The sequence below is a fragment of the Phyllostomus hastatus genome, unplaced genomic scaffold, assembly GCF_019186645.2.
Source record: "Phyllostomus hastatus isolate PE091 unplaced genomic scaffold, TTU_PhHast_1.1 phas_scaffold_11, whole genome shotgun sequence".
Lineage (NCBI taxonomy): Eukaryota > Metazoa > Chordata > Mammalia > Chiroptera > Phyllostomidae > Phyllostomus > Phyllostomus hastatus.
The window spans coordinates 3,364,587-3,384,595 of NW_025334005.1; the positions used below are offsets into that span (position 1 = coordinate 3,364,587).

At 63.6% G+C, this 20,009-nt stretch overlaps 2 protein-coding genes across 14 annotated transcripts; one reads left to right on the forward strand and one right to left on the reverse strand.

Moving 5' to 3' along the window:
- The first annotated feature begins 198 nt into the window (after positions 1–198).
- On the forward strand, positions 199–2,799 carry KCNK7 (potassium two pore domain channel subfamily K member 7). Its single transcript, XM_045854912.1, has 3 exons — positions 199–542; positions 1,835–2,233; positions 2,461–2,799. Exons 1-3 carry the CDS (start codon positions 224–226, stop codon positions 2,664–2,666), a joined length of 924 nt encoding a protein of 307 aa, XP_045710868.1. The 5' UTR covers positions 199–223; the 3' UTR covers positions 2,667–2,799.
- Positions 2,800–3,221: 422 nt separating this feature from the next.
- Positions 3,222–19,308, reverse strand: EHBP1L1 (EH domain binding protein 1 like 1). Of its 13 annotated transcripts, none has more exons than XM_045854892.1 (21): positions 18,918–19,307; positions 16,281–16,338; positions 15,994–16,089; positions 15,582–15,635; positions 15,306–15,484; positions 15,081–15,223; positions 14,576–14,611; positions 14,420–14,488; positions 14,172–14,334; positions 13,579–14,005; positions 12,094–12,255; positions 11,494–11,651; positions 11,357–11,405; positions 10,329–10,976; positions 5,553–5,616; positions 5,377–5,432; positions 5,159–5,282; positions 4,791–4,890; positions 4,023–4,096; positions 3,825–3,939; positions 3,222–3,710 (listed from the first exon to the last, which is right to left on the reverse strand). In XM_045854892.1, the coding sequence occupies exons 1-21, from the start codon at positions 19,019–19,021 to the stop codon at positions 3,611–3,613; spliced, it is 2,979 nt and encodes a 992-aa protein (XP_045710848.1). In that variant the 5' UTR covers positions 19,022–19,307; the 3' UTR covers positions 3,222–3,610. The 13 variants fall into 13 exon arrangements, with proteins under 13 accessions (XP_045710848.1, XP_045710847.1, XP_045710845.1 ...); XM_045854891.1 differs by having other exon boundaries at positions 12,094–12,261; XM_045854889.1 differs by having other exon boundaries at positions 5,159–5,279; positions 12,094–14,005; positions 18,918–19,308.
- Positions 19,309–20,009: the final 701 nt, after the last annotated feature.

Here is a 20,009-nt window from a genome sequence, read left to right on the forward strand (position 1 = left end):
ATCGGGCAACGAATGGCTCCCAGAGGAGTGATCCGGCTCACCTCCAGGCCTGAGCTGCCTCCTCTCCCTCCCTCTCACACTCATCCCAGCTGTGTCCCTGAGCTTTCCTCACTCTCAGCCACCCACGCGGCACCTCCCGCCAGCCCCACCTGCCAGCCCCTCCCCGGCGCCTGAGGTGGAGCAGCCGGCTCTCAGGGCACCTCAGACTCGCAGGCGGTGCACCATGGGGGGCCTGAGGCCCTGGGCCCGATGTGGGCTACTGATGGTGGCCCACTGGCTAGCTCTAGGGCTGGGGGCTGTGGTATTCCAGGCCCTGGAGGGGCCTCCGGCACTCCGGCTCCAGGCCAAACTCAGGGCTGAGCTGGCCACTTTCCAGGCGGAGTACGGGGCATGTCTGCCAACCGGGGCCCTGGAGGAGCTGCTGGGCACCGCCCTGGCGGCCCAGGCCCACGGGGTCTCCAGCCTGGGCAATGGCTCAGAGGCCGGGACCTGGGACCTGCCCTCAGCCCTGCTCTTCACCGCCAGCATCCTCACCACCACGGGTAAGGCTGCCAGGCGGCTGGGCAGGAGGGGGCTCCTGATTCCAGCACTCCCTGGGCTTCCTGGGGACGCAGCCCTTCCCCCAGCTCCAAGGTGCCAGCCAGAGCCCAGGCCCTATGAGGCCTGACATCAGAGCAGAGACTCTTCCCACCAACACACCCCAACTGGTGCCTCAACTTCAGCTGCCAGGAGGGGTGTGGCCCCTAGCCCCACCCCCAGGCACACTCTGAGACCCAGGAGAGGTGCCCGGAACCCACGGGCCAAAGTGAGGCAAGAATGGATTCTCGGATGGAGGCAAATGCAGCGAACCCGGGGAGTGCGGGAGCACCCCCGCAGGAGGGAATGTGGGGGGAGGCCCCCCGGGGAGGAGGTCTGGATGAGATGCCAGTCAGGGCCCAGAGACGGGGCGAGGGACTCCGGGAACAGCAGGTGTGAAGGCCCAGAGAGGCAAAGCAAAGGGACTCTCAGCCCCAGGAACCCACAGCCCGGTTTCCTGTTGTCGCTGTCTTTTTGATCTGCGAAGTCTCTAAATATATTTTTTTAATTAGTCTGTTTTTCCAACTTCGTTTGGAGAAATCAGAAACCTACTCATATCGAGACAATATACCGGCTGGAGTGGAACAGGGCCTGCCCTTCCGGGCAGGGCGCATGCCCCGCGGCGCACCCCAGGCCCCGCTGCTCCCTCGTCTCATGCCGCCGGGTGCCTCCAGGCACGGGAGTTCACAGCCTCGGACTAGCTGACCCCATTCTCCCACCCTCACACCTTTCCTGGGCTCTGCTCGGGCTGTTCCAGCGCCGAATGCCCTTTCCCACACACGCTGCCTCTCCTGCAGCTCTTCCCATCACGCGTCTCGCCAGATTTCCCTGCCTGTGTCCCCGCATCCAATGGCAGGGCCTGAGCAGACACAGGTTCCGGCGCAAGGCCCAGCACACAGGATAACTCGATACACCTTTGGGGAATCAAGGAGTGGGTGATATTCTGCCCGCTGGACGTGGAAGTATCGGTCGAGGGCAGAGCTGAGGAGTCCTGGGAAGCCAGGCAAGAGGATTGAGGGGAGACTGCCTCTTTTAATTCTGTCACTTTCCAGAAGGTAAAAGAGCGGCCCAGAGAGGTTAAGGGACTTACCCAAGAACCCCAGTGAATGAGCAGAGCCAGCCAGAGCACGGGCCTGAACAGTTCTGGCAATTTCAGCCACTAGAGGGCAGCCTTCAGCTGAGGCTTATTAGGGGAAGTGTGGACCCCAGCAGGCATTGCACTCAAGTGCTCACTGCCCACTGTCTTGCTCCTGTCCAGGTTATGGCAGCATGGCCCCGCTCTCGGCAAGTGGAAAGGCCTTCTGTGTGGTGTACGCGGCCCTGGGGCTGCCAGCTTCCCTAGCGCTCGTGGCCACACTGCGCCACTGCCTGCTGCCTCTGCTCGGCCGCCCGGTTGCCTGGGTAGCTGTCCGCTGGCAGCTGGCCCCTGCCAGGGCTGCGCTGCTGCAGGCGGCTGCGCTAGGCCTGCTAGTGACCGGCACCTTCGTGCTGCTGCCAGCACTGGTGCTGTGGGGTCTGCGGCGCGACGGCAGCCTGCTGGAGGCCGTCTACTTCTGCTTCGGCTCCCTCAGCACCATCGGCCTGGGGGACCTGCTGCCCGGTCGTGGCCGTGACCTGAATCCAGTGCTTTACCACCTCGGCGAGATGGCACTTCTTGGTGAGTCCAGGTGCCAAGGAACACCAGTGGAGGAGGGAAGAGTCTGGACTACAACTCCCATAAGCCACTGGGGAGGCTGTGCCTCATAGGTGGAGGGAACTGTAGTTGGAAGAATCCAGCCAGCAGAATTGCGAGTGGCATCAGGTGCCAGGGTGGGTCACCAGGCTAGGTGGACGGGGAGCATCAGCAGCACCCCAAAAGCTGCCCTAGCAACCTCTCTTCCCCAGGCTACTTGCTCCTGGGGCTCCTGGCCATGCTGCTGGCAGTGGAGACGTTCCTGGAGCTGCCACAGGTCCATGCCATGGTGAAGTTTTTCGGGCCCAGTGGCCCTTCGACCACTGAAGACCAAGGTGGCATCCTAGGCCAGGACGCACTGGCTCTGAGCACCCTGCCCCCCGCAACCACAGCCCCAGAACAGGCCCCGGCTTGCTGACAGGTGTCAGGCGATGCAGCTAACGCCTTTCAGATGAAGAGGCCTGAGGAGGAAGCCTCCAGAGATGGGAGGGGAGGGGTGGGCGTGAGGACCTCAGAGCACACAATGGGCCCTGGCTGGTGAGGCTCAGTGGATGGAGCACTGGCCTGCAAACCAAGAGGTTGCCAGTTCGATTCCCAGTCAGGGCACCTGCCTGGGTTGCAGGCCAGGTTGCTGGCTGGGAGCGTGCAAGAGGCAACGGATCGACATTCTCTCTCCCACATCGATGTTTCTCTCCTTCTCTTCTCTCCAAAAGTATATAAAATAAAATAAAAAAATAGGCAACAACCCCAACCATGCTTTTCTCTCTTCTTTCAAAATGGTTCTTCTCTACGGTGGTCAACAACCCAAACCCGCATCAACCTTCCGAGGCTGAGGTCCTGCCTCCGCAGGCATCTGGGAACCTCAAGGCCCACGGAGCCCCGTTTAGGGTTGGAGACAACCTTACCCACCGGAACACCAGCCCCTTCTGTCTACTGAAAACCCCAGCCGTCCCGAGAAAAAGCCGGCCCGGTGTCGCCCTGTCCAACTTTATTCCTCACAAGGAACAGCAATAGGAGGAGCGTGGGCGCGGCAGTTCACGCCCATCCCGCTCCCCTGGGGCTGGCCGCCGGCGCCCTGCCCTCGGGGAGGGGTTCTGCGAGGCGCCCCAGGGACCCCCAACCCCGCACGCGCGCACACACACACGGACACACACACACACGGACAAATAAATAAGGCCCGACGGCGCCGCCGCCCAGCCGCTCCTGCCCCTTTTTGGGCCTGAAAGGCCGCCCTACCCCTCCGAGTAGAGGGGCGACGGCGGCCCCTACAGGCCGCGTGCAGCAGCCGAGACGGCTCGGTCGTCCGCAGCGCACGCCGGGAGCAGCGACAGAAAAGCCGAGGACACCGGCGGCGGCGCGGCCTCAGCTCAGCGCACAGCGTTCGCGCCGGCTCAGCTGCCGGCTCAGCTTACGACGTCGCTGTTCCAGGCCGCGCTCCAGGCGTTCGTCCTCCTCCAGGGCGCTGCGACGGAAGGGTGCAAGTCAGCGGGCGGCGGGCCAGACCCAGCACCCCTGGGAGTGCGCTCCCGGACTCCTCCCACCCCTCGTCCCCACCGCTCCGGCTCCCCCCACTCACATCCGCTCCCTGTGGTCCAGGTCCCGGACCAGCTCGTCGCGCTGGTTGACCAGCGACACCAGCTCCTCCAGCAGGAGCTGCTCTCGGTGCTTCTGCGCCGCCGTTTTGAGCCAGTCTGAGGGCGGAAGAGGCGGAGGGTCAGGCGGCACCGCCCGCTGCCCCATCCTCGGCCCCAGGCCCTCCGGCCCCATCTCCCACCTTCGACGGCCAGCATGGCCCGTAGCTCTCGGCTCAGCAGCTCAAACCTCCGCTCCAAGTCCTGCTCCTCGATGCTGGGGGGGCAGAGATGCCAGCTCAGGGGAAGGGGCGTGGGAGGGAAAGCCCAGGGCGCTGACCACTCGCTGGTCCCCATCCGCCTTGCCACCAGTGAGTTCCTGGAGGGCTGGGCTGGGGGCAGAGCTATAACCCGGAATCAGTCACCTCTTCTGTTCCAACTGCTGGAGGTTCACACTGTCTCTCCCAACCCCCACCCCGTTTTCAAAAATAAAGACAACCCCAGTGGGATTATTTGCATGATCATTACTCATAAAGCAAGCATTTAACTAAACTTATTCTGAAAAGGGATCCAAAATAAACCACCTCCACCACGCAGGACTACAATGGTTTCTGACCCCACACAGGAAACCAGCTGAGCTCTCCGGGCTTCAGTTGCCCTAACTGTAAAGGAACAGGGTCACACTGGGGCACCCAGCCCAGAGCTGTCTGCATACTTTTCTCTCATTAGTAAAACCAGCACCCGCTTAAGAAGGTACACACTTCATACAGGAAATCAGATAGGAAAAAAATTAAGATGGCTGAGCAATTCTTCAAAAAGCTCTTCATGGAGAGGAGAAAGCAGTGAGTCCCCCTAACCAAAGCAGCTGAGCGGCTCTGCTCCGAGGACCCTGGGGGCTCCGGGGCGGGGCCAGGACCACCAGTGAGCGAGGGGCGGGGCCAGGGCCCCGTGAGCGAGGGGCCCGCACTCACAGCAGCTGCAGCTGGTCCTGCCTCCGGATGAGTGCGTTCTTCTTGTTGACCAGTGTGAACCACTCCTGGATCAGCACCTCCTCCTGCAGCTTGTTGGCACCTGCACCGGGCCTGGACAGTCACCAGGCCTGCCACTGACCCAGGGGGGTGGGGGCAGGGGCCTGCTCCCTTGTGGCACCCCAGAAGCCAGGGCTCTGCACCCCCAGCGAGCTGCTCCCCTGCTCAGGGCCTCGGTGTGCCCAGCTGTAAATGGGAACGATGAACCCAGTCTTGCCTCCCCCCACCTCCTCCCAAGGTCAGGGAGGGCTGTAGGACTGGGCGGGTCCGATGGCGGGTGGTGGGGAGCGGACTCCAGGTGCCCAGCCCACCTGATTCCATGAGGCTCCTCAGCTGCGTCTCCACCTCAGCTGCCCGCCCGTCGATCTGCCTCTGCTCCTGCTCCAGGGCCTGCAGCTCCGCACACACGTACTGACTCGTGTCCTGGAACCGCTGCTGGGGTGCAACGTGGGGGAGGGGGCGGGGTTCAGCCCAGGCCCTGCCTGGGAAGAGCCCACTCATCAGCTCCTCCCGCCCCAGCCCACCTTACCAGCCCAGCCTCCTCCCCTGGGCTTGGGGGTGGCTCCTCCGATGGGGGACTGCCACCTGCAGAGAGAGACCGGGCTAAGGCACCTCCAACTGACACCTGCCCCCAGGAGGCCCCCAGCGCAGGATCTATGAGCAGCTTGAGCTGCGCTGGGTCACCACCCCTTCAAAGCTACTCACCGGCGGGCTGCGGTGGGGCTGTGGCTGTGGCTGTGGGAGGGCTGGGGGTGGGGATCGGGCCTTCCTGCAGAGGGGGAAAGAGACAGTGAGGGCTTGGAGGGGTGCCCCAACAACCCCACCTGGGGGCCAGCCCGAGCCTCGCTCTTAGGGGTTAGGGTCCTCAATGTCACAGCTCGCCCAGCCGAGCCCTGCCTCCCGTCCTGCACACACAGCACCCCAGCCCCCACTCCCTCTAGGAAGAGTGCCTCCTCCCAGGAAGCCCACGGCCTTCACCGTCTCTGGCCCCGTGGCCCTGGGTCAGTCCAGTGGCACACTCTGAGCCTCACCATCCTTGCTCCTGGGGCCTCACCTTCCCCCTCTTGCCCCCTCCTCCAGGGAGCTCCCTCAGGCCATCTCTGACTCCCGTCACCTAGCGCTGACATCTTTATCGCGGCCAGGGCCCGGCACAGTGACACCGCTGGCCTGATGTGGCTATCCTGAGCCAGTACCTCCACCCCTGACCAAAAGGGGGCGCTCTCCTGTTATCAATTCCTACACATAAAGCCTTTCCCACTTCAGGAATCTCTCGGAACAAGACAGGTTGGCTGAAACTACCAATGTTAGCCTGGAACGGAGGGACCTGCCCTGCCCTGCCCTGCCCCAGGTGACTCCCCGGGACTGTCAGACCTGGGGGCTCCCCACTTTCAGCTCAGCTGATAGCCAGGCCCCGTCGATGGCTCCTGCTCTGGCCACCTTTCTAGGTCACGGAGCAGGGAAGAGGGACTGTCCACCCATGCTGCCCCTCTGTGAGAGGCAGCCCCGGGCACCCCTTGCTCAGGTGCCATTCCCTCTGGCCTGGGTCACTGGGGGCCTCCTCACCAGCCACTGCCCACGCCCTGCCAGCTGACTCCGCCCTCAAGCCACCACCGAAGGGTCTTCCGAAAACCCCCACCGCGCCCACCTCAGCCCCGGCCTTGCTGTCAAGGTCCACTGGCAGCTCTGGCCTCGACTCCCACCACCCTGAACCCCACCCAGACGGCCCTCTCCCACTACAGCCGTAGACTTTCGCTTCCCCAAACAGCTTCCCCAGCATGGAGTCTGTCATACACCAACTTGACCTTCACGATCTGGCTCATCTCCAGGTCCTCCCGAGGCCCCTTCGGGCTCCCGCTGGGCTTTCTGCCCCCTCCCCCTCCGTCGCCATCACGCCTCCTAAAGTGCCCCCAGAACCCCAGGCTGGGCAGGTGCGTCCTCCATGGCCTGCTGGGCTGTCCCCATCACAGCTCTGACCCCAGCCCTCGCCCCATGGTGGCTATGGGTCACCTGTGTCTGCCCGACCAGAGGCAGCCCCTGCAGACAGGGCAGGGCCCAGAGAATGTATTCAGGGTGAACTGGTCAACACAGTAACACATTCTGTCCACAACAAAACATGTAATATTAGCCCTGGCTGATGTGGCTCAGTGGATTGAGCACCGGCCTGCAAACCAAAGGGTTGCTGGTTCGATTCCCAGTCAGGGCACATGCCTTGGATTGCGGACCAGGTCCCCAGTAGGGGGCGTGCAAGCTGCAACCATACATTGATGTTTCTCTCCCTTGTTTGCTCCCTCCCTTTCCCTGTCTAAAAATAAATAAAATCTTAAAAGAAACATGTAATATTAACATTACTAAATAACAGTTGACATCGATGAAGCATTCACATTGGGCACTGTACATGTATTGGCTCATTTAATTCCCCCAACCACCCTGGGAGGCTGGGTGACCACCGTCTCCCCTTCACAGGCGAGGAGACGGAGTCAGGGATGAGGCTCACACAGGGCCCGGCCCAGGGCCCAGGGCTGTCTAGGCTAAAGGTCTGTTCCCCAGCTCCGCCACCCACTCGCTGTTTGCCTCTGGCCTGAACACAGCCGCCGGGCCTCCCCGTGTCAGATGGGAAGAAGGCCCAGCCCCGGTAGCTGGTGCTGCCGGGCTCCAGGGAGGCGTCTGGGGGACACACTGCTCCCTTTTGAACAAGCGCCCTGAAGTGGTACCTCCAGGCTACTTTGCAAAGAACTTTCACGCCTTTGCCTCTCATCTTCAGGAAAGCAGCACAGAGAGGGTAAGTGGCTCTACCAGGGTCACACAGCCAGTCCTCAGTGCTGGGCCCAGAAGAGGGCCCAGAAGAGGGCACCATTTAGAACCTGCCTTCACATCTGTATCAACTCGCTTTGCCTCTTTGTTTGTCTCCCTGAGCCTCAATGCTTTCATCTGCAAAATGGGATAGTCATCCGTCCCTGGAAGGGGCAGTGGGGTGAGTCAGTGAGGGGTTGTAGGGGCAGTCCAGGTGCAGAGCAAGAGCTCAGCCACAAGGCAGAGGCAGGACATGGGAGAAACCTCAGCCTCAGCAGCAGCTGAGCTTGCTTGCGCCAGCCCTGATGGGAATTCTAACACTTCCTCCTGTCTGACCCAAATTCCCCTTTTACACCCTTCTGTATGGCCCCTCCTCCAGGAAGCCTTGCAGAATTGCAGCAGAGGGTACTGCCCTCCTCATGGCTTGGCTTCAGCCCCACCCCAGCTTCAAGGTGCCTGACTTCACCCCATTCCAGGACTTTGGGAGTGTCCGAGGGTGGGGCTGGGCCTGACATCCTTCTGCCACACATGTGCACCATGGGGGGGGGCAGGAATGGCCAAAGAGAAGCCCACTCCATTCCCACTGGTCGAATAGCTCCTGTGGGTGGGACAAGGGCTGGAGCGGGTCCTGGCTTAGAAGGACCAGACGCTGGAACTTGGGCCCAGAAGCCCCCCCGTTGAATATTCAAAGAGCCACTGACACTTTAACAAGGCTGTGTCCGGAGGCCAAAGGCCAGCCGGGGTGACTGTGTCCCTCCGACCCCCATCTATCGCAACTCCTACTGGGCCTTCGGGCCCGCCCAGTCTCCTATCCCATCACAGGCTCCGTGCTGGGCTTCTGAGCCTGCCCTCGAGGTCCCGGCTTCCCGGGCTGCCTTCGCCACCACCTACGGGCCCGACGGGAGACGCCTGGCAGTTCGCTGCAGGGGACCCGAGATTTCCTGCTGGCACATTTGTGCTTGTGCAGACGCTCCCACTCTGGAGCCTCCCCTCCTGTTCTTCCCCTGGGACGCCCGCCTGCTCCGTCAGCCTGGCCCGAGTGGCTGCTTCTTCCAGAAAGCCTTTCCCAGTGCATTCCCCGCTCTCCTTAGCCCAGGAGCCAGCCCCGGGCAGCGGAAGGCTTGGAGCAGCCTGCCAGCTGCTGTCGCAGGCAGGACGCTGTGAGTGGGTGGACCCCGCCCCCACCCCGGAGAGCCCACGGCCTGCACTTCGGTGGCTCTGAGTCCTTGCGCAAACCCCTGCCCTCTCTGGGACCGTCTCCCCGTTAAGATCTGCGGTGACCACGTGACACCCTGGCAGCCCTCGGTCTGAGGCCTGCGGGGGAGGGGAGGACAGGGACGGCCAGCTGGGCCTCCGATCCCGACCTCCCACTGCCACAGAAAAGAGGAAGCTGGTCTCCCGCATCTGGAGTTTCAGGCCCAAGTCAGAGACTCTCGGGGTTGGGAGGCCCTGGCCGGCCCCCCTGAGTACGGAAACCTTGCCCCCAACTTCCAGGGGGGCCACAGCTGCTGGCTGACCCCTGGCCACCTGCAGGGGGAGAAAAACCCCAGCCCAGCTTACAGTCCATACAGAGTGCTGTGCTGAGCCCTGACAAATGGGGGCCTTCAGGAATCTCCTACTAAAGCCCGTGACCGCACGAACTGGGGCCAGGACTTCAAAACCACCACACCAGCCCTGGCTGGCGTAGCTCAGTGGATTGAGCGTGGGCTGCGAACCAAAGTGTCGCAGGTTCGATTCCCAGTCAGGCCACATGCCTGGGTTGCAGGCCACAGCCCCCAGCAACCGCACATTGATGTTTCTCTCTCTCTGTCTTTCTCCCTCTCTTCCCTCTCTAAAAATAAATAAATAAAATCTTAAAAAACAAAACAAAACAAAAAAAACCACCACACCGACAGGGAACCAATCAGCGTGGCAGTGGCGAATGCAGCCCAGCACTGATCCGGAAAACCGGTCCGTGCGAGACGGCACGCAGGAGCCAGGCGTGCAGACCGGCTTTCCCTGGGGGACCAGGCCTGCATTGTACTGAGGCTGCTGTGAGACTCGCTTTTGCTGAAACCCCCTCGCCCCGAGCGAAGACAGCAGCTGTTTCATGGGTATCTCTGAAGCAGCTCCCTCAGGTCTGTGCTAAGACGTCCCAAGGACGAAATGTAACCAAATCCGTGGTTTTTATCATCCCCTTGCATCTGCAACTTTTTCTCCTTTTTTGTTATCTGTGAGGAGTAATCACTTCACTAAATCTAGAAATAATGAGCGCCTTCTTTGATGCAATGGGATTGGAAAGCAATAAAAGCCTGTCCAGGCAAGGGTCGGGGCACTCTCCTATGGAGGGAGTGGCCGAGGCGCTCAGAGTCGCTCTCCCCTCGAGAGAGTGGCCGCACCGTCCCTTTTCCTCCACAGGACTCGGCAGTCCATGTGAATCTGTGTACCGCACCCACCACACACGGACTGCGGAGGGCGGGAGTCTGCGCCACACACCCAAGGCTGGCAGCGATGGCCAGGACCCAGCTCCCGCAGCCGCTCCGGGCCTGCTGGGCCTTGCCTGGCTCTTCCCCAGGCACCATGGGCCTTCCGATCAGAAATCGCCTCCCCGAGCCCAGCCGAGTCCCCACATCACACCAGTTCTGCCCTGGGCGGCCCTCAGGACCCACCCCTGTGCTCCCTAGGACCCCTATACGGCGGGGAGGCACTCACCGCAGGCCCGGCTCCTGCAGCTGCCCCCGCATCGGGGTCCTCTGTCGAGAAGGAGTTGCTGTTCCGCAGCCTCGAGCGCCTCTTCTTCAGCAGGTCGGCGTCGCGCACGTGGGAGAAGGAGCCGTGCGCGCGGGGCGGGGGCACCGGCCCCGCCTCCCCGTTCACCGACTGCCGCCGCAGCCGCACGCCGGCCCCTGCGCCCGGCGCCGCAGCCCCATTCACCAGCCCCTCCGCGGGCGGCACCGACGCTCCGGCTCCAGAGCCGTCGGCCAGGGTCTCCGCAGAGCGCGCCTCCTGGGCGGCCTCTGCCGCGCGGTCCTGGGAGGCCCCCCCGGGGGCTGCCCCATCCACGCATCTCGCGGCTTCCTTGGTCTCCTCTGGCGCCTCCGCCCGGTGCTCGCGCAGCCGCTGCGCCAGGCCGCTGGTGTCCAGGTCTGTGGGGGGGCTGGACGGGGCGCTGGCCACGCGGTACATGCCGGCGCCGCCGCCGCCCTCCAGCTGCACCAGCTGCAGCTCCTGCCCGGTGCAGAAGGCGCGGATCTGGCACAGGTAGGTCATGACGATGAGCTTGTCGGGCACCGACAGCAGCACCATGTCGGCGGGCTCCAACAGCCGAGACACGCCCAGGGCCGCGAAGCCGTCGAAGGCCTAGGAACGGTGGGCTTGGGGTCAGCAGTGTCACCCAGCCGTTAACCAGAGACACTGTGGACCCGCCCTGGACCCATGAGGGTCCCCAAGACCTGCAGGCCGGGGTGGGCCTAGCAGCGCCCTCACCCTCCTATTGGAGGAAATGTGGGGCTGCACCTCACTTAGCAAAAGGATGGCTTTTAGTGGAAATAAGCTTGAAAAAAAAACAAAAAAAACTAAACTAAACTAACGAAAACGAACGATTAAAGACCAAAAGCATAAAAGGAGGCAGAACTTCCACAAGCCACAGCTGGGGCTCACCAGCCCGGGCTCCTCGCCGACAGACGGACAGACGGACGGACCCCACATCCTGGACCCCGGCCCGGCACCTCCCCTCTCACCTGCTTGTTGTTCTGTTTGATGTTGAGGGGGTTCAGGGAGGCGTAGTCTCTGCGGAGAGAGCTCCGGTCAGAGGCTGGGCTCACCGCGCCCTCCCGGCAGGCCCCCCAGTTCACCCCCACCCTCTCACGCCGCTCACATCTTGTCTGGGTAGAATCGGTGCAGGATGGCACAGAAGGCCAAACCGTTGCGCCAAGACGTCGTGAAGTTGGTGACTCGGACGCCGCGGTAGCCAGCGGTGACCTCCTGGCACCACTCCAGTAGGGACTGGCTGGAGCTGACCAGGGCGGGCAGCGCCTGGGGACACGGGGATGCCGTGAGGAACGTGAGCCTGGGCCCTGGGCCCCTTGGGCATAAAACCACCCCAGCTCTGGGTTCACGGGAGTCAGCAGGGGCCAGAGCCTTGGAGCCAGGCAGAAGGGTTTTCAACTCCTGGGTCATCTGCCAAAGGCAACTGAGAGGTCAGCGACCCCCAGGCAAGGTCAGAGGGCATCAGCAGCCAAGCCCCGAGGTCAGCCCAGAAAACCAGCGGAGGGGTGCCCCACTCCATGCAGCCCAGGGAAGACAGGGTGGGGGAGCCGGGACATCCTGAGGGGAAGGGGTGAGGGGGCTCCTCGAAGCCGAGCCCCTGTCCCACCCCACCCCGGTCGACCAGGTGGGTCCATGCAGAGCCGCCGTTAGCTCAGCCCCAGGTTAGCGGGAAGCAGAAGACTGGGCCCTCGGCGGCCCCCATCCCTACCTGGCTGCCCGGCAGCCTCCTGTCCTCTTCAGGCTCCTCTGGGGGAGAGGCCCCTGAGGGCCCGGGCACCCCAGCCCCTGCCCCACTGGCCGCCTGCGCCTCAGTCAGGCGGGCCTCCGCTTCTTCCCCCTTCTGGGTTCCCAAGACCCCGGCCTCTGCTCCCTGGGCCTCAAAAACACCAGATTGGTTCTCTGGAAGGCCTAAGCCCTCCATCGCTGCCTCACGGGCCCCCCAAACCCCAGACTTGGCCTCTGACATGCCCAGAGCCTCAGCTTCCACCTCCTGCACCCTCAAAACAGAAGTGTCTGTCTCTGTTCCCTGGGATCCTAAAACTCCATGCTCAGTAACTCGCGCCTCGAATGCCTCCTTTGCGAGGCTGAGCCCAGTCTCTGCCTCTGGGACCCCTGAGATCTTAGCCTTCTCAGCCTCCAAAATTGCAGTTCCTGTCTGTTGAATCCCCAGTCGCTCAGCCTCTGCCATCTCAGCCTCCAGCCCCAAGACCGCTGAATGGTCCCCCTCTGTCTCCTGGGCCCCTGCCGTCACAGTCTGCATCCCTGGGCCCCCTGGACCGTCCTCCGCTGTTCCCTCCCGGGTCTCCGATGTCTCCGCCTCTGCTGCCTCAGACTCGAACCCTGGAACCTCGGAACCCCCTAACTCTGCTTCTCGGGTCCCTGATATCTCAGACTTTATTGCTAAGACCCTGGAACCCCCCACCTCTGTCTCCTGGGCTCCCAGTATGACAGGTTCTGCTACCTCGGCTTCCATCCTCAGTGCCCCTGGAGCCCCCTTTATCTCCGGGGTCCCCAGTGTCTCAGCCTCTGCCACCCTAGACTCTGTCTCCAGAACTCCTGAAGCCCCGGCCTCCGACTTCTGGGTCTCTGGTTTCTCAGGCTCTGCCACCCCAGCAGCTTCTGCTTCCAGGAGCCCCGACCTCGCTGCCTCTGCCTCGTGGGCCTCAACTATTTCAGCTTGTCCTGCTCCACTCTCTCCCTTTGGGAACCCTGATCCCTCTGTTTCTGTCTCCTGGGTCCCCCAGACTTCTGACTCTGCCACTCTCGTCTCTGTTCCCAGAACCCTCAAGTCCCCAGTTCCTGCCTCCCGGAGCCCCAGATCCCTAGACATCGCCGCCTGGTCTGCTGTGGGTGGAGCTTTCTGGTACCTGCTCACCTGGGGCCCGGTGCTTGCTACTTCAACAGAGGGGCCCTGCTCCAGGCCTGCCCCTCTGACACCAGAGGCCCCACCCCTCACCTCTGCGCCCTCTCTCTCCTGGCCTGCTGCAGCCCTGGCCCCCTGGGAGTTGCTGAAATGCCCACAATGCCCTGCAGGCTCTGCTGGGGGTGAGCTCTGCATAGCAGGAGCCTCGTCCCCGGGCCTGACCCCTGCGCTCTCCTGAGAGCCCCCCGGAGGGGCCTCAGGAGCTCCCTGGAATCCTGCCTCAGACGTCACCCCTGGAGCCTCTGGTCCCGTAGTGTCCACAGGTCTCACCTTTGACCTCTGCTCAGCATCCACTCGAGCAACTTCTGAATTTTGTTCAGCCTCCCCAGCTCTGACCTCTGACCTCTGAGTGGTCACTCCTCTGACTCCTGACGCCTGCTCAGTGTCCACCCCATTGGCCTCTGTCCTGTTCCCAATGGTGCCTTCCTCAACCTCGGCCTTCTGTCCCCCCAAAGCGTCTCTGCAGCCTCTGTCCTCAGTGCCTGGGCTTGGCCTGGCACCCCGGGCCTCTGTTCCTTCCTGAGGGCTTGCCTGGGCCTGGGCCTCCCCAGCAGAACCTGCTCCTGCTTGGGGAGCCCCTGAGGCTTTGGGGGCCTCCTCCTTCCCTGGGGGCACTGAGGGCCAGGGGGCATCAGAGCCTTTCCGGAGCCGAGGGGCCGGGACGGGGGCCACATCCTGGCCTGGGTGTTCTGAGGACCTGAGGAGAGAGCAGCAGGAGGTGTTGGGGGAGCCATCTGTCCCCCCACTCTCAGCCCAACCCCCACCCTTCTGGTGCTGGGGCGCTGGAAAGGCAGGCTGGGAGGGGGTCTGCAGCTTCCCAGCGTGCGCAGGGCAGGGGGCGTGGGGCTGGCCCCAAAGCTCACCTTATCTCCAGCGGGGTTCCAGGGGGCCTTGGGGCTTCAGGCCCCACCTGGCCCCCAGCTACAGTAGCGGGTGCCGACCCCTGGCCCCGGGAGGCCCTGACTGGGGGCGCAGGGGCACTCACAGGGGCTGGTCTGGCATCCTCAGCACTGGCAGGGCTGGCAGCTGGGGAGGGAGGAGGGGTAGGCACTGAGGCTCGCGCTCTGCGACTGGACAGCCAGCCCCCACCCAACCCCAGCCTGGGCCTCACCTGCCTGCTGGGGCCGACTTACTCGGCCCTCGTCCTCCTCACGAAGTGTCTTCAGCTCCCGAGAGGGATCTGCAGAAGGGTTTGGGGGGACAGGTGAGCCCAGGACAGAGCCCTGCGGGTCTGACCCCCTCCCTCCACCTAGAGCACTGGGCCTACCTGGGAACAGCCCCGGCCTCAGGGCACCGCCCCGGCCTGCGAGAAGAGACAGGCCCACGAATGCAGAGAAGAAGAGAGGACCAGAAGGAGAGACAGAACAAAAGCCTTAAGGAGCTGAGGGGTGGGATGAGGAAACTAGTGACTGGGCGGAGCGGGGGCGGCGGAGGTGGCGGGACTGCACCTCGGCCCCTCTGTGCACTTTTGGTGCCGCCGTCTGGGGCAGACACTGAGCTGGGCAGGCCCCCACTCCGGGGAGAGGAGAGGGACACGAGGGGCCCGGGAATGCATCCTGTGGGGCTTGGCTGCGGCCCCGGGCTGCGGCGGGACCAGGGGCCGGGTCAGCATGGCTAGGGCTGCAGGGGAGGCTGGGCAAGGGAGAGCTCCCATCGCTGGGCATGCGTAAGCTGGCCCCGCCCCCGACGCAGCAAGTGGCTTCTACAGTGCCCCCCGCCCCCAACCTCCCTGGGTTTTGGAGGTCTCAGTCCCCTGCAGGCTGTGAGCCCACCTGGCTGGGGGGCACGGGCCCGTGCCTCGAGGGCCCCCGGAACGCTAGCCTCCTCCTCGTCGCTCTCAGCAAAGTCGTCCAGGTTGCCCACGTCAACGGGCTTCACGCTCATGAGGCTCGCGAGACTCTGCATGTCGTCGTCCCTGGGGGGCCAGATGGCCGGGTGAGGGCTGGGGTCAAAGGTTGCAGACCAGGGCCCGGGAGGGTGGGCGGGCAGGCACTCACGTGGCACGGCCCTCGCGCACCAGCACCCCCGAGAGGGTGAGGCTCAGCTCTGCGTGCACCACCTTCACCGACTTGGCCTTCATCCGCAGCCGCAGCGGAACCTGGACAGGCACGGGCCCTGCGTGGCGGGCCAGGTCCACCTCGGCAGAGGCCAGCACCTTCCGCTGCCCTTTGGACTCCTGTGTGTGCGGGGAGAGGCAGAGGCCGGGAGAATGAGCGCCAGTGCCGTCCCAGAGTCTCTGAGGCTCCAGACCCCAGACCGCCCCGGCCACTCACATTCTCAATAACAAATGTCCACTCTTTGGCTTCATACTGGTCCACGTGGGGGTCCTGGGAACAGGGGTCACTGGTGAGTACGGGGGCTGCTGGGGCAGGGGCAGTGCGGGGACAGGAGGAGCTTGGTTGGGGCCTTTGCACACGCCGGTCCCTCCTGCCTGGGACCCTCCCCAGCTTCTCCGGTCCCAGCTGTCACTCCCACTGCACGTGGCCGGCAAATGCGACCTCTGAGGAGACCTCTGGGCCACTCACGCTGAGGAGGCCCCTGATGTGATGCTCCGTTCACCGCTCTGTGCTTTCCTGGCTGGACTGACAGCCCACCGGGGGACCACTGCGGTTTCCTGGGGCTGTATTTGCCAGCCCTCTCCCTTCTGTGTGTGTGGGGGGGGGGGCGGCGTGGCTAGAGACTCACCCTGTACAGGGTCACGGAGATGTCCACGTTCTCAGGTACCATCCACACCACGGTGCCCCGGTACGGGTTCTGGATGCCCGGCTGCCAGCTGTGGGCCTGCAAGGAGCCGCCTGAATCCCTCCAATCCTAACTCTCCCCTCCCCCTCCGCCCCTGTCTCCAACCTTGACCGCACCTTTCTCTCCATCCTGTGGATTCTGATCTGAACCTGACTCCGTGACCCTACTAGCCCTCCCCCGCTTTCCCCGGCCGCCCTCCCCGGCCCTGCCCTAGTTCACATCTACCCCACCTTGGAGCAGATGCGTCGGTTCCGCCGGGTCCACACCACCGTCAACTTATCCGGCTGCCTGGGTTGGGGGTGGGGGGAGAGGGGACTGCTCAGTCAGGCTGCCCAGCCTCTCCATCTCCAGCGTCTCCCCTCTGCCCCCAACCCCCTCCCCCAGGAGAGGGAACGGACAACCCCTTATCTGGAGCCACGGGGAGCAGGGCGGGGCTGCAGAGGCAGGGTGCGGCCGGAGCAGAAGGGCAAAGGCCCAGTGTGGGTCGGCGGGGGTTATGAAGACAGACAGGGAGAAAGAGATGTGCCGAGAGACGAGCACGCAGAGACAGAGAGACACAGAGAAAGACAGCAAGGGCCCTGCGAGAGCCACAGCGCAGGGCAGGAGACGTCCATTGGGTCACAGCTGTCTGCGGACTGCATGCCACATGCCCAGTCTCGTGTGGGGGCAGGGCAGAGCCAGGCAGAGGCGAGACCCTTCCGGGGCTGAGGGCAGCAGCAGGGGCAGGGAAAGAGCGCCGATCAAGGAGAAAAAGGAATGGACAAGCTGGCTTCAGGGAGACGGGAGAGAGCTGCTAGGGCCTCCTGGAGGTTGGCTGTGGGAGCGGAGGCCTGCAGCAGGGAGGGATGGGCTGTGTGAGGGTCTGGAGGGGTCTCCAGGTAGGAGGAACGGTAAGTGCGAGGTCCCAGGTTGGTGGGAGTCCCGGGGTCAAAGTGGGGTCAGAGGGTGGGAGGTGGCCAGAGAGGCAGACACCCTCCCAGGGTCTTCCAAGCCCAGTCCTTTGCTGGGCCCAGGGCCCCGGAGAGCCAGCCACGCTCCCACCTCTCAAACCCGGAGCCCTGGACTAGCTTTGCAGGCACACTGGCTCCCGACAGGGGCATCAAGGAAGACGCCCAGGTTGTATCTAAGCTGCACAGCGTGCGCTGGGGCAGTCAGAAGAGAGGCGGAGCTGTGAGGGGACAGACAGAGGGAGGAAGGTCGCCTGTGCAGGGCCCAGTCCCAGACACAGCTGACACGTGGCTAGGCCTCGGAGGGAGAGGGTCTCTTTGGCTCATAATGTCCCACTGCTGCTGCCCAGGGGGGTGGGTATGGCTGAGGGCAGCCCAAGAGCCCTCCTTGCTTGTACCCCGTCCCACACCAGGACTCTTGGCTTCACCCACTTCCCTGCCCCTCTGGGGTCTGAGCCGAGATAAATGGCTCTCTGTCAACTCCTGAGGATGCTGAGCCTCGGGAGAGACTGGGGGCCAGGCAAGGTCACACAGCTGACCCTAGGGGCCTCTGGCCTGGAGCCAGGCTCCTGCCCCGGCCCCAAACTGCAGGCAATGGCTGAGCAAGGGTATCCATGGGGCCTTCCCAGAAAGGGGAAGTGGCAAGGGGTGCCTAGGGGGGCGGAGCCTGGCCAAGCAGCCTGACTCAGGCTGGGCACGCCCTCCTGGGAAGCGGCGACCTAGGCAGGGGCAGCTTCTTAACCTGCGCTCCAGGCTCAGAAGCCCAGGAAGCCCTGACTGTCTCTTGTGACTCACACGCGTTGACAATGCCCACACCCTTGGCCTGTTCTCCAGGACCATGCCCAGCATCCACCGACCCTACCCGGGGTGCTGGGATAGAAGGTAGAAGCCAGAGGCCAGAGTTCAAGTATCAGCCCTGTGCTGTGTTACCCCAGCCAACTCCTGCACTCTCTGGGCCCACCTAAAGGATTGATCGGCCCTCCGGCTGTCCGAGTCAAGACCAGGAATGCGGCAGCTCCCCAAGGGACCCCAGCCTCCTTTCACTCCCCTCCCATTGGACCCAAGGTCCCTTCCTGCCCCAGCAGCCCTTTCTCTTGGGAGCCTAAATTTATCCCCGCCTGGCGGATAAGATCCCCACAGCTGTGCCCTAATCCAGCCAAGGGAAGCTGACACCAGTGAGCACATATATTTAGGGTGTGACGCAGGGGCCTAGGCAGCTGCGGTGGGGACACGAGAATGAGATGCCCCTGGGCCCTGTGGCAGCCCAGGCCAGGCCCTGCACCCCCCACCCCACCTTGCCCTCCCCAGTCCTCTCTTCCCAGGCCCACAACCTCCTAGGCCCTCGGGCCCCTTTAAGACACTCCTGTCTCCCTCCTCATCCCTCCCAGTGCTCAGTTTCCCCTTTTAAGGACATTGTGGAGACGGATCCAGCCTCCCAGAGCCCGGTCTGGCTGAAGGAGGTGGGTGTCCTCTGGCTCAACACGTGGGTGGGGGAGGGGGGGCCGCAGCATCCTTGTTCTGGGCTTTCGTGAGGTCCACGAAAGTTTCTGCCCCAGCCTGGCTGCCAGCACACCTCAGAACTTTCTCCCTTTCCCCACGCCACCCTGAATCATGCCTCTGGACGAAAACATGAGGCCTTCCTTCCCCTCAGCCCCGCGCACAGCCGAGGGAAGTGTGGGTAGACAGATTCTCAGGCCCGGAAGTCCTGACCCCACTCCCCCAAAGCTTCCACAACCCCCAATTCTAGGGGGCTCACAAGTTGCGAGGTCCCCTTTGGGGTCTCCGTGCCTGGGACAGGAGGGCCCAAGCTGGGATAGGGGCCACTTTAGCCATTGGGCTGGGGACAGGTTTCTCCCAGGCTCCAAAGGCCTGATGGGGTTTCAGCCAGTCTGGGGGTTCCCGGAGCCTCCTTCCACTCACCATTTCTTGGTGCACTCCACCACCAGCTCGTGGTAACAGGCCACGAACTGGAACTTGGCCGCCCGCTTGCCTACGCGCTGCAGGCGCTTCCACACCGTGGTCATGGCCCCTGCCGTCCCGCAGCCCTACCGCTCTTCAGACCCGGGGCTCCCGCTGGCCCGCGACTGCTGGCCCCGCCCAGGTCCCCATGGCCTCCCAGGCTCCGAGCCGTGCAGCCCGCCCCGTCTGTGCGATGGTGTCCGAGGCTCGGACGCGGAGCTGCTGTCCCCGCCGCTGCCTCTGGGGCCTGCCTGGTGGTCTGGCTGAGTCGTCGGGGTCGTCCGGGCGCGTCGGGTCGCCGTGGCACTGAACAGGGAGCGCGCGGTTTCCTGGAGCCGCACCCCCGTCGGAAGGCGGGCGGGGCTCCCGCGGGCACGTGGGCGGGGCAGCCAGGCTTCCGGGGCCTTTGCGACCGACCGAGAGGTTGCGGGGGGGGGGGGCGGGACGCCAGAACCGCAGCGCCCGCTCGTTGCATGCCCTGTGCCGGGGAGCGGGCCACCAGCAGCTTGGTGCCGCCCTCACTAGCGCGGCTGGGGCCGCCTCCCTTCCTGCCCTCAGCCCTGTGGGGTACGTCCTGGTGGCTCCGTTTTACAAACTGGGAAACAGGGACCCAGGAAAGGGAAGAGACTTGCTCAGGTCACAGTGCCGGTCTGAGCCAGAGCGCCGTCCCCAACACTGGGGTGGCAGACTCCTGCTTGCCCCGCCCCCCCACTTCTTACCCAAAGCAGGAGGGAACAGAGTCCAGCGCCAACCTGGGTGACTCTGCCTGTGGACAGCACCCTGTGTTCTGTCTCAGAACCCGACTCCCCAGCTTCGAGTGGGAACACACTCCCAACATCTCACAAGCAGCTGGAGGTTCAAATCCTGACTTCCAAAAAGTGCGTGACCTTGGGCAAAGCGCTGTCATGCTGACGCTCAGTTTCTACCTCCGTTAAATGGGGATAATTATAGTTCTGCCTTTTACAGAGTAATTGACAGCATGAAACCTTGGGAATTTGTATTTATACCTAGAAACCTTACATCTAGCACAGAGCCCACTGATTTTTCGAGGCT

Coding starts and splice junctions, on each gene's coding strand:
- KCNK7 (XM_045854912.1), top strand. CDS start 224: ATGGGGGGCCTGAGGCCCTGGGCCCGATGTGGGCTACTGATGGTGGCC. Junction 543..1,834: donor CAGCATCCTCACCACCACGG/GTAAGGCTGCCA, acceptor GCTCCTGTCCAG/GTTATGGCAGCATGGCCCCG. Junction 2,234..2,460: donor CGGCGAGATGGCACTTCTTG/GTGAGTCCAGGT, acceptor TCTCTTCCCCAG/GCTACTTGCTCCTGGGGCTC.
- EHBP1L1 (XM_045854888.1), bottom strand. CDS start 19,021: ATGACCACGGTGTGGAAGCGCCTGCAGCGCGTAGGCAAGCGGGCGGCC. Junction 5,433..5,552: donor AGCCCCACCGCAGCCCGCCG/GTGAGTAGCTTT, acceptor CTCTCTCTGCAG/GTGGCAGTCCCCCATCGGAG. Junction 4,097..4,790: donor CAGGACCAGCTGCAGCTGCT/GTGAGTGCGGGC, acceptor CTGCCCCCCCAG/CATCGAGGAGCAGGACTTGG.